The 21,009-nt window shown below is 40.9% G+C and overlaps 1 protein-coding gene across 1 annotated transcript in view; it reads right to left on the reverse strand.

Annotated features, from left to right (window-relative positions):
- slc4a10b (solute carrier family 4 member 10b) overlaps positions 1-21,009 on the reverse strand; it is a 68,185-nt gene that overhangs the window by 7,862 nt on the left and 39,314 nt on the right. The window contains exons 8-16 of the mRNA XM_034186488.1: positions 18,715-18,872; positions 18,295-18,382; positions 15,231-15,377; positions 12,612-12,715; positions 10,981-11,155; positions 10,744-10,877; positions 3,339-3,584; positions 465-570; positions 11-172 (exon numbers count right to left, since the gene is read on the reverse strand). Of these exons, the coding sequence (XP_034042379.1) occupies positions 11-172; positions 465-570; positions 3,339-3,584; positions 10,744-10,877; positions 10,981-11,155; positions 12,612-12,715; positions 15,231-15,377; positions 18,295-18,382; positions 18,715-18,872 (1,320 nt within the window). The remainder of the gene's footprint in view (positions 1-10; positions 173-464; positions 571-3,338; positions 3,585-10,743; positions 10,878-10,980; positions 11,156-12,611; positions 12,716-15,230; positions 15,378-18,294; positions 18,383-18,714; positions 18,873-21,009) is intronic.

Consider the following 21,009-nt stretch of genomic DNA (forward strand, 5'->3'; position numbering starts at 1 on the left):
CACACATTACCTTTGTGGGAAAGTAACTGCTGAACTTGAACTCCTTGAGGAACGCAGATATGAAGACAGTGGAAAAGAAGAGAAGCACACACCAGAAGAAAACATCAGGAACATATGGCCCCTGAGGGCCACAGGCACTGCCCACAAACTCTCCTCGATTCTGAATACAGTCCTGCAACAACAAGTTAAATCCACCTTACTCACCAGAAGGATTATCTTTACAGCATCAGTGCCCGCAAAAAATTGTGCTTTTATCATGATTTGGCATGACTAATCTGAAATAATCCATCCTGTATGGCCTTAATCTCGTCCATTCAGGTTTCTCCATCTGGTAGAGAATGCCACTTTAGGGTGGAACAACTTAAATCTGTCTGCTTTTGAGGAAGATGCACAACTCCTGCTGCTGTATAAATATTTAAATGTCAACAGTGGTGCACCCCAGGGCAAGTCAGCATCCCTGTTACCTTGACCTCCAGTGCCTCCCAGTACACCTCTGATGCTGTGATGTTGTTCATCTGCCAGTATGTCAGTGTAGCATTATTAGGGTCAGAAGGCTCAATACACGAACACCTGTAGAAGAACAGTGGCAATGGTTTGAATTATGAAGGGTACTGGGGGGGGTCTGAAAACAGGTAAAAACAACAATTCCATTTAATTCAATTTATTTTATTTGTATAGCACCAAATCACAACACAGCTGTCTCAAGATGCTTCACATGAGTAAGGTCTAACCTTACCAACCCCCCTGAACAAACACACAGGCGACTGTCTTAAGGAAAAACTCCTTCTGGTGATAATGAGGAAGAAGCCTCAAGCAGACCAGACCCTGAAGGGTGACCCACTGCTTAGGCCATTCTAACAATTACAAGGTTTTTACAGATTTGACAAGAATTTATTTACAAACAGACAAAAATAGAAGAGCAACACAAACAGAGTCCTTAATTGAAACTAGAGTCCATTTGGGTCTGTAATACATAGGTGTCCATGTCCAGCACCGGTTGGCTGCAGAGTACAACCTCCAGTCAACGGTGCAACAGACATGGCACCACTGACCGGAGTGGTGCAACAGACATGGCAAGGTCAGTCTGGCACCCTGGGTTGCAGGGCCAGGATCCGTCATTGGTGTTGTCAGTGCCTCGGACAGAGAGAAAAAACAGAATTAATCGGCCAGAAATAACTGCACCTAAGGCATTAATTCACCAACAGTAAATCAATAGGGAAGCAAAGAGATTGCTAATGTGGTCGCTGGTAGCTAGCCCTGTGCCTCATTAACAGTCCCAGAATTTAGATGTAGTGAGGCAGAGACCTGTTCCGTTGCTAATAATATGAATTAAAAGAAAAAGAAGGATAGTTCCATACTACATTGGCATGCTAGTCATACAAGAGGGAGAACAGATGCGTCTTTAATCTGGACTTGAATGTCTCTATAGAATCTGACCATTTTTATCTCTGCAGGGAGATCAGTCCACAAGGCAGGCGTGCGATAAGAGAAGGCTCTGTAGCCTGCTGACTTTTTTAACCTTAGGGACGCAAAGCAGAACTGCGCCCTGAGAATGCAGAGCATGGGCCAGTACATAGGTGTAATTAGGTCAGCTAATTAGGTAGGCGCTAATCCATGAAAAATTTTATAAAATAGTAATAGCACCTTATAATTAGACCTCCCAGAGACAGGAAGATAATGAAGGGAGGCCAGAATTGATGTAATATGGTCAAACTTTCTGCTTCTAATCAAAATTCTCGTAGCAGTATTTTGATCCAATTGGAGACCCCTAATACTGGACTGCGGTCAACCAGAGAATGGAACATTGCAGTAGTCCAGTCTAGAAAAGACAAATGCATGGATCAGAGTCTCTGCATCAGCAGAACAGAATGAGATGACTCTTCGTTATATTACATAGGTGGAAGAAAGCAATCTTGGTGGAACTGTCTTAAAGCACAAAACTGGGGAAGGGTACAGAAACATTTCTGCTGCTTTGAAGGTCCCAATGAGCACAGTGGCCTCCATCATCCACAAATGGAAGAAGTACGGATCCACCAGGACTCTTCCTAGAGCTGGCCACCCGTCTAAACTAAGTGATCGAAGGAGAAGGGCAATCCACCAATAAGGCCTGTATGGTAGAGTGGCCAGATGGAAACCACTCCTTAGTAAAAGGCACATGGCAGCCCACCTGGACTTTGCCAAAAGCCACCTGAAGGACTCTCAGACCATGAGAAACAAAATTCTCTGGTCTGATGAGACAAAGCTTGAACTCTTTGCTGTGAAAGCCAGGTGTCATGTTTGGAGGAAATCAGGCACCACCCCTACAGTGAAGCATGGTGGTGATAGTTGTGGGGATGCTGTTCAGTGGCAGGAACTGGTAGATGAGTCAGGATTGAGGGAAAGATGAATGCAGCAATGTACAGAGACATCCCGGATGAAAAACCTGCTCCAGAGCGCTCTTCATCTCAGACTGGGGTAACAGTTCATCTTTCAGCAGGACAATGACCAAGCACACAGCCAAGATATCAAAGGAGTGGCCTTGAGTGGCCCAACCAGAGCCCAGACCTGAATCTGATTAAACATCTCTGGAGACATCTGAAAATGGCTGTGCACCGACACTCCCCATCCAACATGATGGAGCTTGAGAGGTGCTGCAAAGAGGAATGAGCAAAACTGCCCAAGGATGGGTGCACCAAGCTTGTGGCATCATATTCAAGAAGACTTGAGGCTGTAATTGCTGCCAAAGATGCATCAACAAAGTATTGAGCAAAGGGTGTGAATATTTATGTAAATGTGATTCTTTATTGTTGGGATTTTTTTTTTTTTTTGATAATTTTGAAAAAAAACTTCATGTTGTCATTATGGGGTGTTGTGAGTAGAATTTTGAGAGAAAAAAGGTGAATGTACTCGATTTTGGAATAAACCTAAGAAAATGTGGAAAAAGTGAAGCACTGTGAACACTTTCCGCACGCACTGTAATACACTTAGATTGTGTGAAGTGTTTATGCATCAATGCTAATGTTAGCTAGTTTCTAATTTTTAGTTTAATTTACAGTATTTGCTAACTAACATTAACTCACTCAAGCTAAAATTCCCAGTGCCTAACATTATTTAATGTTAACATTAGCTAACTGCTCGGGAAAGACTTCTGATTGTCATTGCATAATCTGCATTCTGAGAATAATAAATGAAAGTAATTGTTCATTTTCACAGTCACCTAATTTTCACTCAGTAGTGGAAAACCTCCAGAATAGGTTCTACAGTCACAATATTTGTATGAAAAATTGAAGAAATGGTGAATAACCTCCCAGGGTATTTTCATGGTTTTACATATTATTAGAGAGCACAGGTTTACTTACGTGTACAGGGTGAGTTTATCGAGGTTGTTGTTTTTGTTAAATGGGTAGTATTCTCTCATATGAGAAATTTTCTCCAAGGCCTCATAGATGAAGATGATGCAGATGAGGGTGGCGAATGCTTCTTCTGTAAAACGTGTGATGTAACAAACAAGCGAACTGGCGTCGGTGGCCACGAGAACAATACAGAGAAAAGATGTCCACAACCCAATACAGGCTCTCAGTGACAGGTAGGACAGCTCGTACTCCCTGCAAGATCACAGAGGAGGAAAATATTACCCCAGGATGAAGAAATAATCAAGAAAATCTTCTGAAGGGCCTCTGAATGATCTTATTATACAGTGGGGATGCCCACATTTCACCTAGCTGTGGCAGATAGATGGTAATTTTAGGATTGTTGGGATGGATTTATCTGCTTGGCTTTTTTGCCATCCAGGACCCAAGGCGGTTCTCTGGTGTCATGCATGCGGTGAAGCATGGCACCAGAGCATGCTCCCAGACTTGACGTGTTAATGCAAATACGGTATTTGCAAAATTTTGTTTAGTGAGAGTTCTGCTGTTTTTAAGACACAAACCCAAGCAATATCCCCACCAATTTTGGTGAAAATACATCCTCCCCCAGGAGGGTGTTAGCCAAGTTCAAATCCATCATGGATAACTCCTCTCACCCTCTGCACTGGACTGTAGTGGAGCTGAGCAGCTCGTTCAGTGACAGACTGAGGCACCCTCAGTGCAAGAAGGAATGATACCGCAGGTCGTTCCTCCCTGCTGCTGTCAGACTGTACAATAAGACTGTGAAATAACCACATGCAATAATATGTCCACAAATCACGTGCATTATTAATAAGTCCACAAATCATGTGCAATAACAACTTGTTTACAAATCCCTGCACTCATGTCACCTTATCACATCTAAATTCCACTTCACATATTGTAAATAAGATGCTCCTATTTTCTTCCAATTCCAATCATGTTTATATATGCATATGTATGAGTGTATATATATATATATATATATATATATATATATATATATATATATATATATATATATATATATATATATATATATATATATATATATATATATATATATATATATATATATATAAAATTCTATTTGTACCTCATTTTCTTATTTTATTGTATTGATACAAGTATGATTATTGCTTATCCTTGCACACGCTGTTTGATGCACATTTTCCTCTACTTGCACCCATCTTGTGTGTGTTAAGAGCTGACGTAATATGTGAATTTCTCCACTGTGAGATCAATAAAGTCTTATCTCTTATCTTATCCAGCTTTTTCTATTATTTTGTTCTTCTGCTTATTATTTTTAGGGCCCGAGTAGGCAACGTCCTACGAGGACCCTATTGTAATTGCGCTGTTTATTATTATTATTATTATTTATTATTACGGCCCAAGTAGGCAACGTCCTACGAGGACCCTATTGTAATTGCGCTGTTTATTATTATTATTATTATTATTTAGGGCCCGAGTAGGCAACGTCCTACGAGGACCCTATTGTAATTGTGCTGTTTATTATTATTATTTATTATTATTATTATTATTCTCACTTTTGAAATCGAAATTTCGGCCTCTTCCCATGCTCAAAAACTCACCAAACTTTCCAAAGTTGTCCGGCCGGATCAGAAAATTCAATATTTTGGGGGCATCGCACATGGTCGTAGAAAAATTGCGAAATAGCGCCCCCTAGAAATTTTCAAAAACCATTGGGCTTTTTTCATCGTAGCCTCACGAAATTCGGTACACATATTTACCATGCCAGGACACACGAAAAAGTCTCTTACTGTCATGGTGAAATATCGACAGGAAGTCGGCCATTTTGATTTTAAGTTTCCATTTTGAGCAAATTTTTGCCATTTTTGACCATTTCCACTACTTACATTTGAACGAACTCGTCCTAGGGATTTCATACAATTGTCTTCAAATTTTGTCAAAATCATCACAACACAATGGTGATCAAAAGTTATCAAAAGATTCTAATTAAGTCAAAAGGCGTGGCTGCTAGGGGTCGTCAAACTTTGGTGAGCTTTTCGGAGCATGCCATTTCACTTCGAACGGCTGTCACGCCCACATACTTCATCGTAGATCCTTCAAACTTGCTGAACATGATGAGGGCTCCGCCCTGAACGGCTACATATCTTAAGTTCCCACCTGCGCCATAGCGCCCCCCGGTGGTGGTGGGAAATGTGCTATTTTTACTTTGAGTTCCTGATGTCACATGCTTAACCCAATCAACTTCATTCCACTTCTAAAACATGCACAACAAATTGGTGAACGTAGGCGATGAACGCCGTGAAGTTACGAGTAACGGCGTCCGTGTGGCGGCATGCCCAATATTTCCCATTCGCCATGAAATTACGTTCTTCCTTTTGACGGCTTTAATTTTGTCACATCATCATGAAAATTGATACACAGGTCGAGCATGACAACCTCCTTCCACTTCTAAAACATGCTGAACAACTTGGTGAACATAAGCGATGATCGCCATGAACTTACAAGTAACGGCTTCTGTGTGGTGGCGTACCGAATATCGCCCTTTCGCCATGAAATTACGTTCTTCCTTTTGACGGCTTTAATTTTGTCATATCATCATGAAAATTGATACACAGGTCAAGCATGACAACTTCTTATAATTCATAGGGCGTTGCCCGTGGGCGGGGCAAAATGCCTCAATAGCGCCCCCTTGAAACTTTCAAAAACCCCTCTCCATAGGGGTTTTTTTGTACTAGGGAGATGAAAATTGGTACAGATGTCTGACTTGCATAGACGTACAAAAGTCTCTTGCACCATTTGTCTACTCCAAACAGGAAGTCGGCCATTTTTAATTTTCTTGTCATTTTGCCATCATTTCCTCACGTACTTGAATGAACTCCTCCTAGGGATTTTGTCCAGTGCACTTCAAATTTCTTTGACAACATCCAAAGTTGATACTGACCAAAAGTTTTCGTAAGCTTTTCTCTATGTTGAAGGGTGTGGCCGCTATGGTGCCGCCATTTTGACCCTTTGCCATGGAACATCAAGTCATGATAACTCCTTCATGCTTTGCCTGATTGACTTCAGACTTCACATGTATGATGACGGTTGGCCCCTGAACACACCCGGCCCCTCTGTTTGTACACTGAGCGCCCCCCTAGTGGATGAACAATCAACATGTCATAACTCCTTGATGCACTGTGTGATTTGTTTAAAATTTTAACTATGTGATGAGTGGTTGCCCCTGCATGCACATGCCCACATGTGCTCACAAGGGCACCCACTGGCCTGGGTAGGCGGTTGCGCGGAACGAGGGCCTGTATATGACTGCTTGCAGTCCTAGTTATTATTATTATTTATTATTATTATTCTCACTCTTGAAATCGAAATTTCGGCCTCTTCCCATGCTCAAAAACTCACCAAACTTTCCAAAGTCATCTGGCCGGATCCGAAATTCGATATTTTGGGGGCGTTGCACATGGTCGCAGAAAAACCGCGAAATAGCGCCCGCTAGAAATTTTCAAAAACCCCTCCGCATTGGGCTGTTTTCGTTGTAGCCTCACCAAATTCGGTACACATATTTACCATGCCAGGACGCACAAAAAAATCTCTTACTGTCATGGTGAAATATCGACAGGAAGTCGGCCATTTTGATTTTAAGTTTCAATTTTGAGCAAATTTTTGCCATTTTTGGCCATTTCCACTACTTACATTTGAACTAACTCGTCCTAGGGATTTTATCCGATCATCTTCAAATTTGGTCAAAATCATCACAACACAATGGTGATCAAAAGTTATCAAAAGATTCTAATTAAGTCAAAAGGCGTGGCTGCTAGGGGTCGTCAAACTTTGGCAAGCTTTTCGGAGCACGCCATTTCACTTCGAACGGCTGTCACGCCCACATACTTCATCGTAGATCCTTCAAACTTGCTGGACATGATGAGGGCTCTGCCCTGAACGTCTATATATCTTAAGTTCCCACCTGCGCCATAGCGCCCCCCGGTGGTGGCGGGAAATGTCCTATTTTTACTTTAAGAGGTCCTGATGTCACATACTTAACCCAATCAACTTCATTCCACTTCTAAAACATGCAGAACAAATTGGTGAACGTAGGCGATGAACGCTGTGAAGTTACGAGTAACGGCGTCCGTGTGGCGGCGTGCCGAATATTGCCCATTCGCCATGAAATTACGTTCTTCATTTTGACGGCTTTAATTTTGTCACATCATCATGAAAATTGATACACAGGTTGAGCATGACAACCTCTTACAATTCATAGGGGCGTCGCCCATGGGCGGGGCAAAATGCCTCAATAGCGCCTCCTTGAAACTTTCAAAAAACCCTCCACTTAAGGGTTTTTTTTTGGAGTAGGGAGATGAAAATTGGTACACGTGTGACTTTCATAGACGTACAAAAAAGTCTCTTGCACCATGAGTCTACTCCAAACAGGAAGTCAGCTATTTTGAATTTTCTTCTCATTTTGGCGTGATTTCCACATGTTGTATTTGAACCAACTCCTCCCAGGGATTTTGTCCAATGCACTTCAAATTTCTTTGACAGCATCCAAAGATGATACTGAACAAAAGTTATCGAAAGCTTTTCTCTATGTTGAAGGGTGTGGCCGCTATGGTGCCGCCATTTTGACCCTTTGCCATAGAACATCAAGTCATGATAACTCCTTCATGCTTTGCCTGATTGACTTCAAACTTCACATGTATGATGACAGTTGGCCCCTGAACACACCCGGCCCCTCTGTTTGTACACTGAGCGCCCCCTAGTGGATGAACAATCAACATGTCATAACTCCTTGATGCATTGTGTGATTTGTTTAAAATTTTAACTGTGTGATGAGTGGTTACCCCTGCATGCACATGCCCACATGTGGTCACAAGGGCACCCACTGGCCTGGGTAGGCGGTCGCGCAGAACGAGGGCCCGTATATGACTGCTTGCAGTCCTAGTTATTATTATTATTATTATTATTCTCACTCTTGAAATCGAAATTTCGGCCTCTTCCCATGCTCAAAAACTCACTAAACTTTCCAAAGTCATCCGGCCGGATCCAAAATTCGATATTTTGGGGGCCTCGCACATGGTCGCAGAAAAATCGCGAAATAGCGCCCGCTAGAAATTTTCAAAAACCCCTCCGCATTGGGCTTTTTTTGTCGTAGCCTCACGAAATTCGGTACACATATTTACCATGCCAGGACGCACGAAAAAATCTCTTACTGTCATGGTGAAATATCGACCGGAAGTCGGCCATTTTGATTTTAAGTTTCGATTTTGAGCAAATTTTTGCCATTTTTGGCCATTTCCACTACTTAAATGGCCTAAATGGGAAATGTCCTATTTTTACTTTAAGAGGTCCTGATGTCACATACTTAACCCAATCAACTTCATTCCACTTTTGAAACATGCAGAACAAATTGGTGAACGTAGGCGATGAATGCCGTGAAGTTACGAGTAACGGCGTCCGTGTGGCGGCGTACCGAATATTGCCCATTCGCCATGAAATTACGTTCTTCCTTTTGACGGCTTTAATTTTGTCACATCATCATGAAAATTGATACACAGGTCGAGCACGACAACCTCTTACAATTCATAGGGGCGTCACCCATGGGCGGGTCAAAATGCCTCAAAAGCGCCCCCTTGAAACTTTCAAAACCCCCTCCCCATAGGGGTTTTTTTGGAGTAGGGAGATGAAAATTGGTACACGTGTGACTTGCATAGACGTACAAAAAATTCTCTTGCACCATGGGTCTACTCCAAACAGGAAGTCGGCCATTTTTAAATTTTCTTCTCATTTTGGCGTGATTTCCACATGTTGTATTTGAACGAACTCCTCCTAGGGATTTTGTCCAATGCACTTCAAATTTCTTACAGATCACCCAGAGATGATACTGACCAAAAGTTATCGAAAGCTTTTCTGTATGTCGAAGGGTGTGGCCGCTATGGTGCCGCCATTTTGACCCTTCGCCATATGAACATTATACTTAAACAGGTACTGAAGTCACATATTTAACCCCATCAACTTCCTTCCACTTCTAAAACATGCAGAACAACTTGGTGAACGTAGGCGATGATCGCCGTGAAGTTACGAGTAACGGCATCCATGTGGCGGCGTGCCGAATATTGCCCATTCGCCATGAAATTATGTTCTTCCTTTTGACAGCTTTAATTTTGTCATATCATCATGAAAATTGATACACAGGTCGAGCACGACAACCTCTTACAATTCATAGGGGCATCGCCCATGGGCAGGGCAAAATGCCTCAATAGTGCCCCCTTGAAACTTTCCAAAAGCCCTCCCCATAGGGGTTTTTTGGAGTAGGGAGATGAAAATTGGTACACATGTGTGACTTGCATAGACGTACAAAAAAGTCTCTTGCACCAAGAGTCTACTCCAAACAGGAAGTCGGCCATTTTGTATTTTCTTCTCATTTTGAAATGATTTCCACATGTTGTATTTGAACAAACTCCTCCTAGGGATTTTGTCCAATGCACTTCAAATTTCTTTGACAGCATCCAAAGATGATACTGAAGAAAAGTTATCGAAAGCTTTTCTCTATGTTGAAGGGTGTGGCCACTATGGTGCCGCCATTTTGACCCTTTGCCATGGAACATCAAGTCATGATAACTCCTTCATGCTTTGCCTGATTGACTTGAAACTTCACATGTATGATGACAGTTGGCCCCTGAACACACCCAGCCCCTCTGTTTGTACACTGAGCGCCCCCTAGTGGATGAACAATCAACATGTCATAACTCCTTGATGCATTGTGTGATTTGTTTAAAATTTTAACTGTGTGATGAGTGGTTGCCGCTGCATGCACATGCCCACATGTGGTCACAAGGGCACCCACTGGCCTGGGTAGGCGGTTGCGCGGAATGAGGGCCCGTATATGACTGCTTGCAGTCCTAGTTGTTGTTGTTGTTTGTTTTATTGCTTGGGTTTTTTTTTTTGTTTTTTTGTTTGTTTGAGGTGGCGGTGGAGGTGGCTGCAGGCAGCGATGTCCATACAACAGTGGTGGTGTGCACAGGTCGGGGGGAGAGCTAGGAAAATGAGACTTAAATAGCCCTCCCAATTTGCAGGAAGCGTTTGGGCATGTTATGAGAAGCGTGATGCATGACATGTGACTGTAGAGCATGGCACCTCAAATTATGTATCTGCCAGAAGTAGCTCATGTATTCACTCCATTTATTTTGTACGTACACACACACACACACACACACACACACACGCACAGCGATTACAATCTCCTGCTTGTACGAGGGCACACAGCGTAAAAATTCTATTATTCAAGAACAATGTTGCAGAGCAAACTGATACCCACAAAATAACAGGATGCACTTAATCATCTCAAACCACTGGGTTAAACAGAAGATAAGATTAAAACTTATAAACATACTTGCAGAATTTGAACAATATTTTCTCAAACACAAGCACTGGGCCTGTGCTGCCCAGGATGGTGAGGGGCTGGCCGGCAAACAGGGAATAAGCTATTCCTGTTAGCGAGGCCCCAAACAGCGACTCAATGGTACTCTGGAGAAGAGAAAACAACATTATAAGTACTTTGTGTTTTTGTGCTGATTGGCTGCAGCAGGGTACAGATGTGAATATTTGAAGAAGGAAGAGGATCCTTTACTATGCGTCCTTCTGTGGCTTCACCCAGAAGTCCTCCAAAGGTGATGACAGGAGACATGCAAGCACAGTAGAGGAAGAGGAAGGAGGCCACACACTGCAGACTGACAGTGTCTGTGTAGTCAGACACGTAGTGAGGAGCTTTCCTCTTGATGTCTAAAATGAGACCGCCAAACAACCTGGGAAGATTAAAAACACGCTGCACCATGATGATTTTCTCTTTAAAATGAAGCCATTAAAGCCAGAAAGCCTAATGCTGCATTCACATGTTGACTACAAGACATGTCTTGTTGTTTTCAGTGAGAGGACAACAGCAATTTCTGCCACGGTAACCACACAACGCAATGAAACTTGCTGTCAAATTTCAACTTTTACTGCTTGTCGCAGCAACAAGGACAAACCCGATGTTTTATCTTTAACAATGAGAAATGCAGGCAGCGAGAGATGGACTGTTTAAGTGCAAAGCATCACCTGGTTTTAATCATAAACATTTAATTGTTAAATTTGTGTGATGTTATAGAAAGACATTAAAATGCAGCATTGCAAAAAGTTGACTTTTTAAGCAACCATTACAATCAGTGCTTTGTGTTTTAATATAACTCTAGCTGATATGTATAAATCTTTAATAAAACTCCGCTCTATTTTCCAGTTAAATAACTTATTGACCTCTTCATTACCACTGAAAACTGATCATGTACCACTATAGAATTCTGCTATAATGACAAACATGATGGTTTTTCTGCCATCAGCATGTGAATGCAGAAAGCCTTTTCTTTTCTCAATTTTTTTTATACTGAACTCTTGAATGTGACCCAGTGTGATGTCTTCCTGTGAGAGTGACAAATACAGAGCTGACCTGCAAGATGTTGCTATAGAAACCACAAAAACAATACAGAGGCAACATCCAATGAGGGTTAACTACAAATATTAATGAACAATTTCAATTTATTTCGGTTATATGGCCCCATATCACAAAAGAGTTGCCTCAAGGCGCTTCACACAAGTAAGGTCTAACCTTACTAACCCCCAGAGCAGCAGTGGTAAGGAAAAACTCCCTCTGAGGAAGAAACCTCAAGCAGACCAGACTCAAAGGGGTGACCCTCTGCTTGGGCCATGCTACAGACATAAATTACAGAACAATTCACAAATGAATATACAGGAAATGCTGTTAGTCCCCAGCACAAATACCACACCCATCTCTGGATGGAGCTGCACCTTAGAGAGAAAAAACAGAATCAGGCATCAGAAAGACAAAAATACTGTATAATTTGTCAGAATTAAACAATAAGAAAAAACAGGAAATACTAAGGTGACTGCTGGCCACTAGCCCTAAGCTTCACTAAAAGACATAGACTTTAGGTAAAGCTGAGGCCGCGGCACGCTCTGTTTCCTAATAAAATGAATTAAAAGAGTAAAATGCGTAGAACTACACTATCCCAGTATGCTAGCCATATGAAAGGGAAAATAAGTGTGTCAAGTCTGGACTTGAAAGTCTCTCTGAACATCTACAAAGTATCAATAAATAAATTTAAATTATAGAAAATGCAGAAATATACCATTTTAAATGCATTTATCATTTCAAACTCATCCTCATCCCAGGTATTTTCTGTGTTGGGTGCTAATGTGAAACATCACCTCCCAGTGCGCTGCAGTTCTGCACCCCCATGGCCACTGTATTCTTCTTCCTCTCCAGTGACTGCTAAGCCATTCGGTAAACTATGATTTTTCTTCCTCTTCTCCTGTTGCCAAGAAAAAACAAATGCACTGCAGCTGCTTAACTGCAATGAAAAAGCTTTTGAAATGTGTTAATATCAGAGATGCAGTGATGCATGTTTGGAGATCGGGTTTGGGTTTTATTTTGAATATCAGCTCTCACACCCTCCACTGAAAAAAACAAAAAGTTTCTCTGTCTGTTTTTGTTTGCACCCCTGCTCAGCCCAGGTCCTTCGTCTGATTTCCACTAAACTTGGTATATGGTTGAAGATCAACCCCGGAATTGCTCATAAAATCTGAGTTTTTGCAAAGGTCAAAGTCATTGAGGGCAAAGGTAAAAAAAATTGTTTTTTCATGATATGATATACACCAAACTTGGCACACATGTGTAGGTACATTCTGGAATTCCCCAGGCCAGTTCAAATTTACCACACGTCAGTCATTACAGTCAGGGTAATTGGGGACAAAAGCCAATAATTCTTCACCCAGTTTGCACCAAACTTGGCACACATGTGCATGGGTTCCGGAACTGCCCAATGAGGACAAACTTGCTACAGGTCGAGGTCATGTCTACTTGTCTGTTTGTTGTCTGACTCCTTACGGGTCATTTTCCTGATTAATACCAAACTTGGTATGTCAATAAAGACCAACCCTGAAATTCCCCTCAAAGAATTAATTTCCGCAAAGGCTAAAAAAATTTGAATTTCAGCACAATTTTGGACCAGAAGTAGCACACACACCTAGCTGGATTCAGCAGAATTGCCCTGGCGGGGTTCGCCAGAGGTCAAACATTTGGGTGAAGGTCAACGATCAGACTTTTGTAGGCCTTACTGTCTTCAAGTTTACAAATCAAATTCACAAATTGTAAGTATTATGTGACTTTTTTTTGTTTGTTTGTTTTTTGGCTCAACCTGATCCATTTATTTGTTTCCTGGGTTAGTCCAATAGGTTTTTTTTCTTCTTCTTTTGTCAGTGATGCCTCTAAATGATGCTTAGATATACCAGTACTCACACTTAATGAAGGTTCACATTTTTACAACCTCAGTCTGTCATGCTTGGGGGTTGTGGGCTTATGTTGGGATGTTTGATTTGTTTTAGTGTTTATTTCATGTGTTTGTTTTTCTGTGAGTTCTGGTTGGTGTTTTTCTGTCTGCACGCTCTTGTCTTTTGGTTGGGGTTTGGTCTGGGTGTGCCACGCCCTCTTCCTGCTTGTTCTCCTGCACCTGCGTCTGATTATCGCTCATCACACCTTTTATTTAAGCCTCACATTTCCCTCATGTCTCTGCCAGATCGTTTATGCTTCATGCCTGCATTTCCAGTCTTTTTGTCTCAGTGTCCTAGTTACCCGTTCATGTTCTGCTGTGTACCGGCTGTCCGCCTATTGTTTGACCTTGCCTGGTCAAACAACAGGACACTCTTGCTGTGTGTCATTCTCTGTGCAGTGTACCGAACCCTGCCTGGAAACCGAGTAAAGTCTTTTGAATTTCCACTTTAGTGGCAGAGTCCTGCAATTGTGTCCTGCCAATTTGTCTGTTGTTGAGTCAGGTTATTAATTTATTTATTATAACTGTTGAGTCAGGTTATTCATTTATTTATTATAATTGTCGAGTCAGGTTATTCTTTTATTTCTGTCTGAAGACTGTGATCATTAAATTAAAGCATTGCCAGAAAATAAAGTGTCTGCATTGTCTACTCATCTTTGATAGCTATGTTGTCTAAGGAAAAAAAAAAAAAATCACTTTTTTTTTTCTAATTTGTAAAGAGACATGCAATGTGTATCCAACAGACCATCTGTAGTAGAGCTCTGATTGAACTCAAAGCATATTTTCTCAAACCTTAAAACTGTAAAATGTTAATAACTCATTCTTTCATTTTAGACCATTTGTTCGTTTCTTTTTTTATGTTTTACATTCCTATTCATTTCAGTGTGTTACATCTGAGACAAAGAAATTGACCAGAACTATTAAGCCTGGTGTAGGACTGATATAAACTGGCATATTACCACAAATAAGTAAATTAAAAAACACCCACCTCACCATTATTAATGCTATGAGAGGTTTTGTACTAATATCATGTTAATACTTACAAAGTAGGATCCAAGTGTTATTTCGTTGCTATTTCGAGCATACAGCTGATTTTTGTTAATCCTGTAATGGCACCCATGTTGACCCTTATTCATTCCTTCCTAAAATAATGTTTTAAAATAACATGTGTGACAGACAAAGTGAGTGCAGCACTCAGGTTTAATACAATGTTTTAATATAACCTGGGTTGTAAAAATACAAAAAAGAGGAACTTTTTAAAAATCCAAATAAATCAAATCATCAGCTATTGTGATGATTTTTATTAAAAATGTTGTGAATACCACCGACGTCCTCACTATCATAATGGCAAAATTCTGTGGCACTGTTTGGTTTAAAAGGTTTACTTACATAATCAAGATAAATGAAGAAAATACAAAGCAGGTGAAGTGGCTACATGAATGTTACAACTTTAAATATTTAGTCTGGTAAAATCACTTAATCTCGATGTTTAACGCACCTGAGATGGAAGATTTTTTGGTGGTTCTATGCGTATGGATGGATCCCATTCACCTGGAGGCAGAACTGTCACTTGATCAAGGAATTCATCAATTCCAGCAATTAGATCGTTGCGGTCTTTCACTTTGTAGGCAACATCATGGAAAACCTGACAATTCCAAAAATAAATATATATTACTGCAGGGTCCTGACTCAGACAGTGAGCTCCTTGAATACAGACGTGTTGGCTATTAGTCATGATGAGGATCAGAACGTTCTGACTGCACACTGGTCTGCTTCTTATCTGAAAGCGTCATCGAGTTTGACCGTGACTCACATTTCAACTTTCATGATGTCCTGTAATTTCACACATACAGCAGTGAATGGTCCAATTGCATCCATTTAGTAAGAAAATTATCTGCAGTGTATTTTACTTTATGCAAGTAAATCAATACCTCAAAGTTATCACTAAAATAATCCCAGCAAAAATGTCACAATCAAATAACACAAACAAAAATGAACAAAAACAATCAGGTGTCAGGTGAACATCTCTAACTGAAGACTGAAAGATCTGCACATGAGAATTAAATGAATAAATTAGGGGAGAACATGACAAGAACAAGAATGGCACTTAGTAGAGTGAAGACAGATGCCTATAATTACACGAGCTGACTAACAAATTTTAAGCAATATGCACATTACTGGCTCTACTGAACCAACTGCTTCAAATTGCTTTTTTAAAATGCTCAGAATAACTCAATGTATTGACTTCTCCAGAAAATGATTCACTGTTTTGAAACATTAAAAAAAAACTCTGATACAGTTGCTTTAGAAAAAAGTTTCAGTGTTTTGAAATGCTCTAAATACTCTGATTGTGACATCTAGTAGGATGGGAGTTCTTTTAGCTTGAGAAAATAATTCACCGTTTCAAAACAGATGAAATACCCGATGAAATAACTGCCCCAGAAAATGTTTGCCTGTTTTGAAATGCTTTGGAGTTTCAAAGTTCAGAAAACAATTCAGTTTCAAATTGCTCAAAAAGTCAATGAAACAACTGGAAAAAAAAAAAAACAACTGCTTCAGAAAATGACATTTTCTTTCGGAACACTCAGTGAAGCAACTGCTACAGAACATGGGATTCAGCTTTTTGCATGGTTGGGGACATGAAGCCATTGATTTTCATTCATTTCTAAATTCTGAAATGTGTTTTCATTTTAGTTGTTTAAATTCTTGTCAGAAATGTTTTAATATCAGTAACTTGATGTAGAACAATTGTAGCTGCTATAGAAGCAAAATCAATTTTTATAAAACACTAAGTGAACCAAAGTGCCCCCCACCCCACCCCCACCCCCCAGGCATCTCCTGTCACTGCCTATAAGGATTTCCTGACTACACCCCTTTGAAGGTATTGTGCCAAAATCTTCAACTGAACCAAGGATTCCAGTTGAAGTACGACCATTCTGTGATCCACATCAGTTGGTGTGTTTAAAAATAAAAGATTTGTGTATGTAAGACCTCGAGCACATCGCCAGTCTACCAGTGGGCTACCCAATGACACCAACCCGACAGACCAGCAAACTCCATTTAACCCTCTGGGGTCCGAGGGAATTTTTTGGACAGTTCACTCACCTGGCATAAATGTTTTATTATTGCTGTTAACAGCTCTCCCTGCATCCCACAATCAAGTTTTTTGTCTTTTTTTTTCAGGACAACCTGTGCTTTCAGAATATATATGTTTTTGTTGTGTTTTATAAGTGTAATAAAGGTTTACAATCAAAAATAGGCAAGGAAAAAATAAAGCGAAAAATCATTTTCCACACACATTTATTCAAAACACAACTATAATAAACAACTGTTTTGACACTTTATAAAGGTAATTTGAGGTCTTGTGTGAATGACTGTACAACAAAAAGGTTCAAACAATAAACACAAATGCACATTTTGAACAATATATACAAAATGGTTTATGCGTTTTGTTATTTTGATATGGTAAACAGTGCTTTACGCCGAGAAAGCAACAGAGTTATCCAGTAACATTCACATGCAAACTAGTGGAGCAATCCTGATAGTTACACACTCTTTGTTTGAGCACATGAGATTGTCATCAGAGGCTCTCCGTCTGCTCCTGTTTTCACTTTCGCTGTGTGTAATGGCGCAGGGAGCACTGGAATAGTATGTACTCATTGGAGCACCAAGGGGGCTATTCAAACGGGCCAACTAGTAACATATCACTCCTGAAAATGATCTTTGGCTTTTCACGTGAGGTAAATCTGCCCTACGATTGGATTTTGGAAAACCATGTGACGGTGAACCAATTCCAATTGGACACTCACATTGCGCACGTCATCACACAGCTTCTATAAGGAGTACAAAGATGGCCGATGGCTGGTTCGAAAGTCTTCGGAGTTCATTTTTCAGCAAAAAAAAAGTATGTTTTGATCTCATATCATTAAAAAATTATTAATAATTTAGTAAAGCTTGGTGGCGTCGGCCCCAGAGGGTTAATGAGTGTTAAGTGTGGTATTCTGGAAGATTCTGATACTGCAGTAACCAGAATTACCTGTAGGGGCACTAAGCGCCACTATATAATTTTCTGGCTGCGAGCTGCCATGCCCAGAAGTAGGGTGGTATTGAGCAGAAGAGACGTGTTGCTTGTTAAACTCTGTAATAAACTTTGCAGTCGCTCCTGTACGAAGTCGTCGGCTTCCTTGACTATATTCAAACTTCTGTGACGTAACAGGAAGGAGAACTGTCCAAACTGTACCCTGGAACAAAACCGCTAAGTCACTGGCTCACCCTTTCATAAGTCCTGGTTCAGCACCCAAAAACTGAACAACAAAGTTTTTGTTCAAAGCGCATCTTCCCCAATTATGATGAATGTCATGGAGCTCCCACACACACGAAAAGACAAGAGTGCTGACTCACTGCCAAAAAAAAATCATGAGATTTTCTCTCAAGAACTGGGTGAGCGCTGATGGACTGTGAAATTGTGCAAAGTGACTCAACGGCAGACATTCTAACAGATATGTTCTGTTTAGTAAATAAACTTCACGTGATGATGGCAGTTTGTTCTTTAGAATGTTTACCTCATCTGTCATCAGTGTGGCGATGGACCTTCCAATCTCATGATACTGTGGCCCTCTTCCCAGGGGCCCCAACAGAATGAACAGGAACCTAAAGACAAAACATCAGTCAAATTAGAAAGATTAGAGTGCACACCTCCTACAAAATCCTCATCTTAGTCAAAAAAAAAAAAAAAACTGGGCTTCCTTGTTCAGCCCTGTCATGTGTGGGATATGTTAAATAATTTGTTTTATTGTGCAATAATCATGTTGTTTCATCAGCATCTTGATATGACACATGAGCCATGTGGGTGGATTATCTTGGCAAAGGTGAAGTGATCACAAACAAGGATTTTAACAAATGTGTATACAAAATTTAAAAGAAAAAGCAGAGAAAATAAGAGTTATGTAGAGTAGAAGCTGCACAGGTTTGGCTGTAGGAACCTGGTGGGGATTGGAACCTCAGCCAGCCCGTTGAGTAACACCGCCGGTGAAAGACGTACAAAGGCCACAACTGGTTTGTTTAGAAATTCCAGTTCTCCCACTAACACATTACAGGCCTCGGCCCCTAAAGGGATTTTCTTCATGAAATGAAGGTCCATCTGAAAAAAAACACACATAAAGTACAGTGTTTTTCAAAGTATCATAAAGAGCTCTGATATGCTTTTCCTATGAGTTGTACCCAAATGTGCTCTTAGGCCCTCGCTAACAGCTGTGAACATATGTTTACATACACTTTGGGAAATTTGGGAAAATGTTCAAAATAAATTTTCCACTAACATTTGTTTTGAAACATTTTCGTGGCATAATGAAGCCCCCATTCAGCACAGAACCTGATGTTTTCATTTTGATACAGAGGCCAGACCAATGTTTCAAACACAGGTGTTGCAAAGCGAAAGGTTTGAAAATGTTAGGAACAGTTTTTCAAAACATTTGATGGCATAATGAAGCCCCACTTTAAAAAACTCCTGAAGTTTTCCTTTTGACATGGACTCTGGATCAATGTTTTGAAACATGGATCTTCCAAAAGTTTCAAAAGGTTCCAGAACAGTATTTTGAAACATTTGGTGACACAGTGAAGCTCTATTTTGTACAATACCTAATGTGTTTCTTTTGACATGGACACTGGAACAATGTTTTGAAACACCAGTGTTGCAAAGGTTTCTGAAACAATGTTTTGAAACATTTGGTGACATAATGCAGCTCATTCTCACAAAATATCTGACCTTTTTCCTTTTTATACAGACTCCAGAACAATGTTTTGAAACATAGGTGCTGCAAAGGTTTTAAAACCTTATGGAACAGTAGAGAAGCTTGAATCTTCGACTGGACTGGGTTGCTTGATGTGAGGACGTTACGCTTCAAATCGCAGAAGCTTCCTCAGCTAAAATTCTTGGTCTGGTAGTCTGAATTCTGTCTTGACTCTTGTAGAGAAGAATGTTGAATGTCTGAAACAATTGGTGGCACAATGAAGTCTAATTAAGCACAGTGCCTGATGGCTTCCTTTTCATGCAGACTACCCAAGAGCATTTTGAAGCATGCATTTTGCGAAGGTTTCAGAATGTTCTGAAAGTGTTTTGAACATTTGGTGACATAATGAAGCCCCATTCAGTATAGCAGCTTTCGTCTTCCTTTTGATATGTACTGCAGAACTATGTTTCAAAACACAGGTCTTGGATTCCCATATGGAAAAGAAATATAAAAAACTTACACGTTACATCAATTCCAGTAATAAATCTTTATGTTTGACATGTGTTGTGCTTATAAGTCTCAGTTTGATATTACACATATCTACTAAGGATTCTGTATGTGGAATTGCTGTCATATATTGTTCTTCTGAGTTCCCAATTTATATAAGTTACATATTGTGTTGTGTGGGCCGCCAGAAGAGGAGGTACTGCTGGCCCACCACCAGAGGGCGCCCTGCCTAAAGTGCGGGCTTCAGGCACAAGAGGGCGCTGCCGCCACGGACACAGCCGGGGGTGACAGCTGTCACTCATTATCTCCTGACAGCTGTCACTCATTCATGCTTCATCATCTCACTCCATAAAACCCGGACGTCATCTCCACCTCATCGCCGAGATATCGTCAAACCGTTCAGGTAGTATTCTCAGCCTTGAAAGGGAACTGTGTATCAGTCTGAACTCTTTTTTGCAGCCGCTTTCCTGTGGTGTTCCGTGTCTGTGTGACCAGCGTTCGGTGTGTCCAGCAACGGCTCCGCTGCACACCTCTACCAGATAAGTGGGTAGACAGGAGCTGCACGAGTGTGTGTTAGAGGTGGAGGTGGCATTCCCACTGTTGTTGCTACTGGTGTGCACACACCCATATCTTATTGTCTCTGCTCCCTGCCAGCAGTACCAGATCTGACCTTCGAAGACGGTGGCCACCTGGGGACTCGGGACTTGGCGGCTCCAGTATTCTCCGGGTTCGGTGGCGGAGGAAATCGTGTGGTTCCGGTTCATCTCAGGACAGACGTCTTCTATCCTCAAGCCTGCCCACACGTCACCCTTGTGATTGACTGTCTGTTAAATTTCACATTCCTCTGTGTTGTGCTCATTCACAACAGTAAAGTGTTCATATTTGACTCTTTCATTGTCTGTTCATTTGCGCCCCCTGTTGTGGGTCCGTGTCACTACACTTTCACAACATAATGTACAAATTTACTAAGGATCTTATATCTGGTTTGACTGTCACGCATTACTTACAAGTTCCAGATAGAACAGATACAAACTTTATAAA

This window comes from Thalassophryne amazonica, chromosome 14 (assembly GCF_902500255.1).
Source record: "Thalassophryne amazonica chromosome 14, fThaAma1.1, whole genome shotgun sequence".
Lineage (NCBI taxonomy): Eukaryota > Metazoa > Chordata > Actinopteri > Batrachoidiformes > Batrachoididae > Thalassophryne > Thalassophryne amazonica.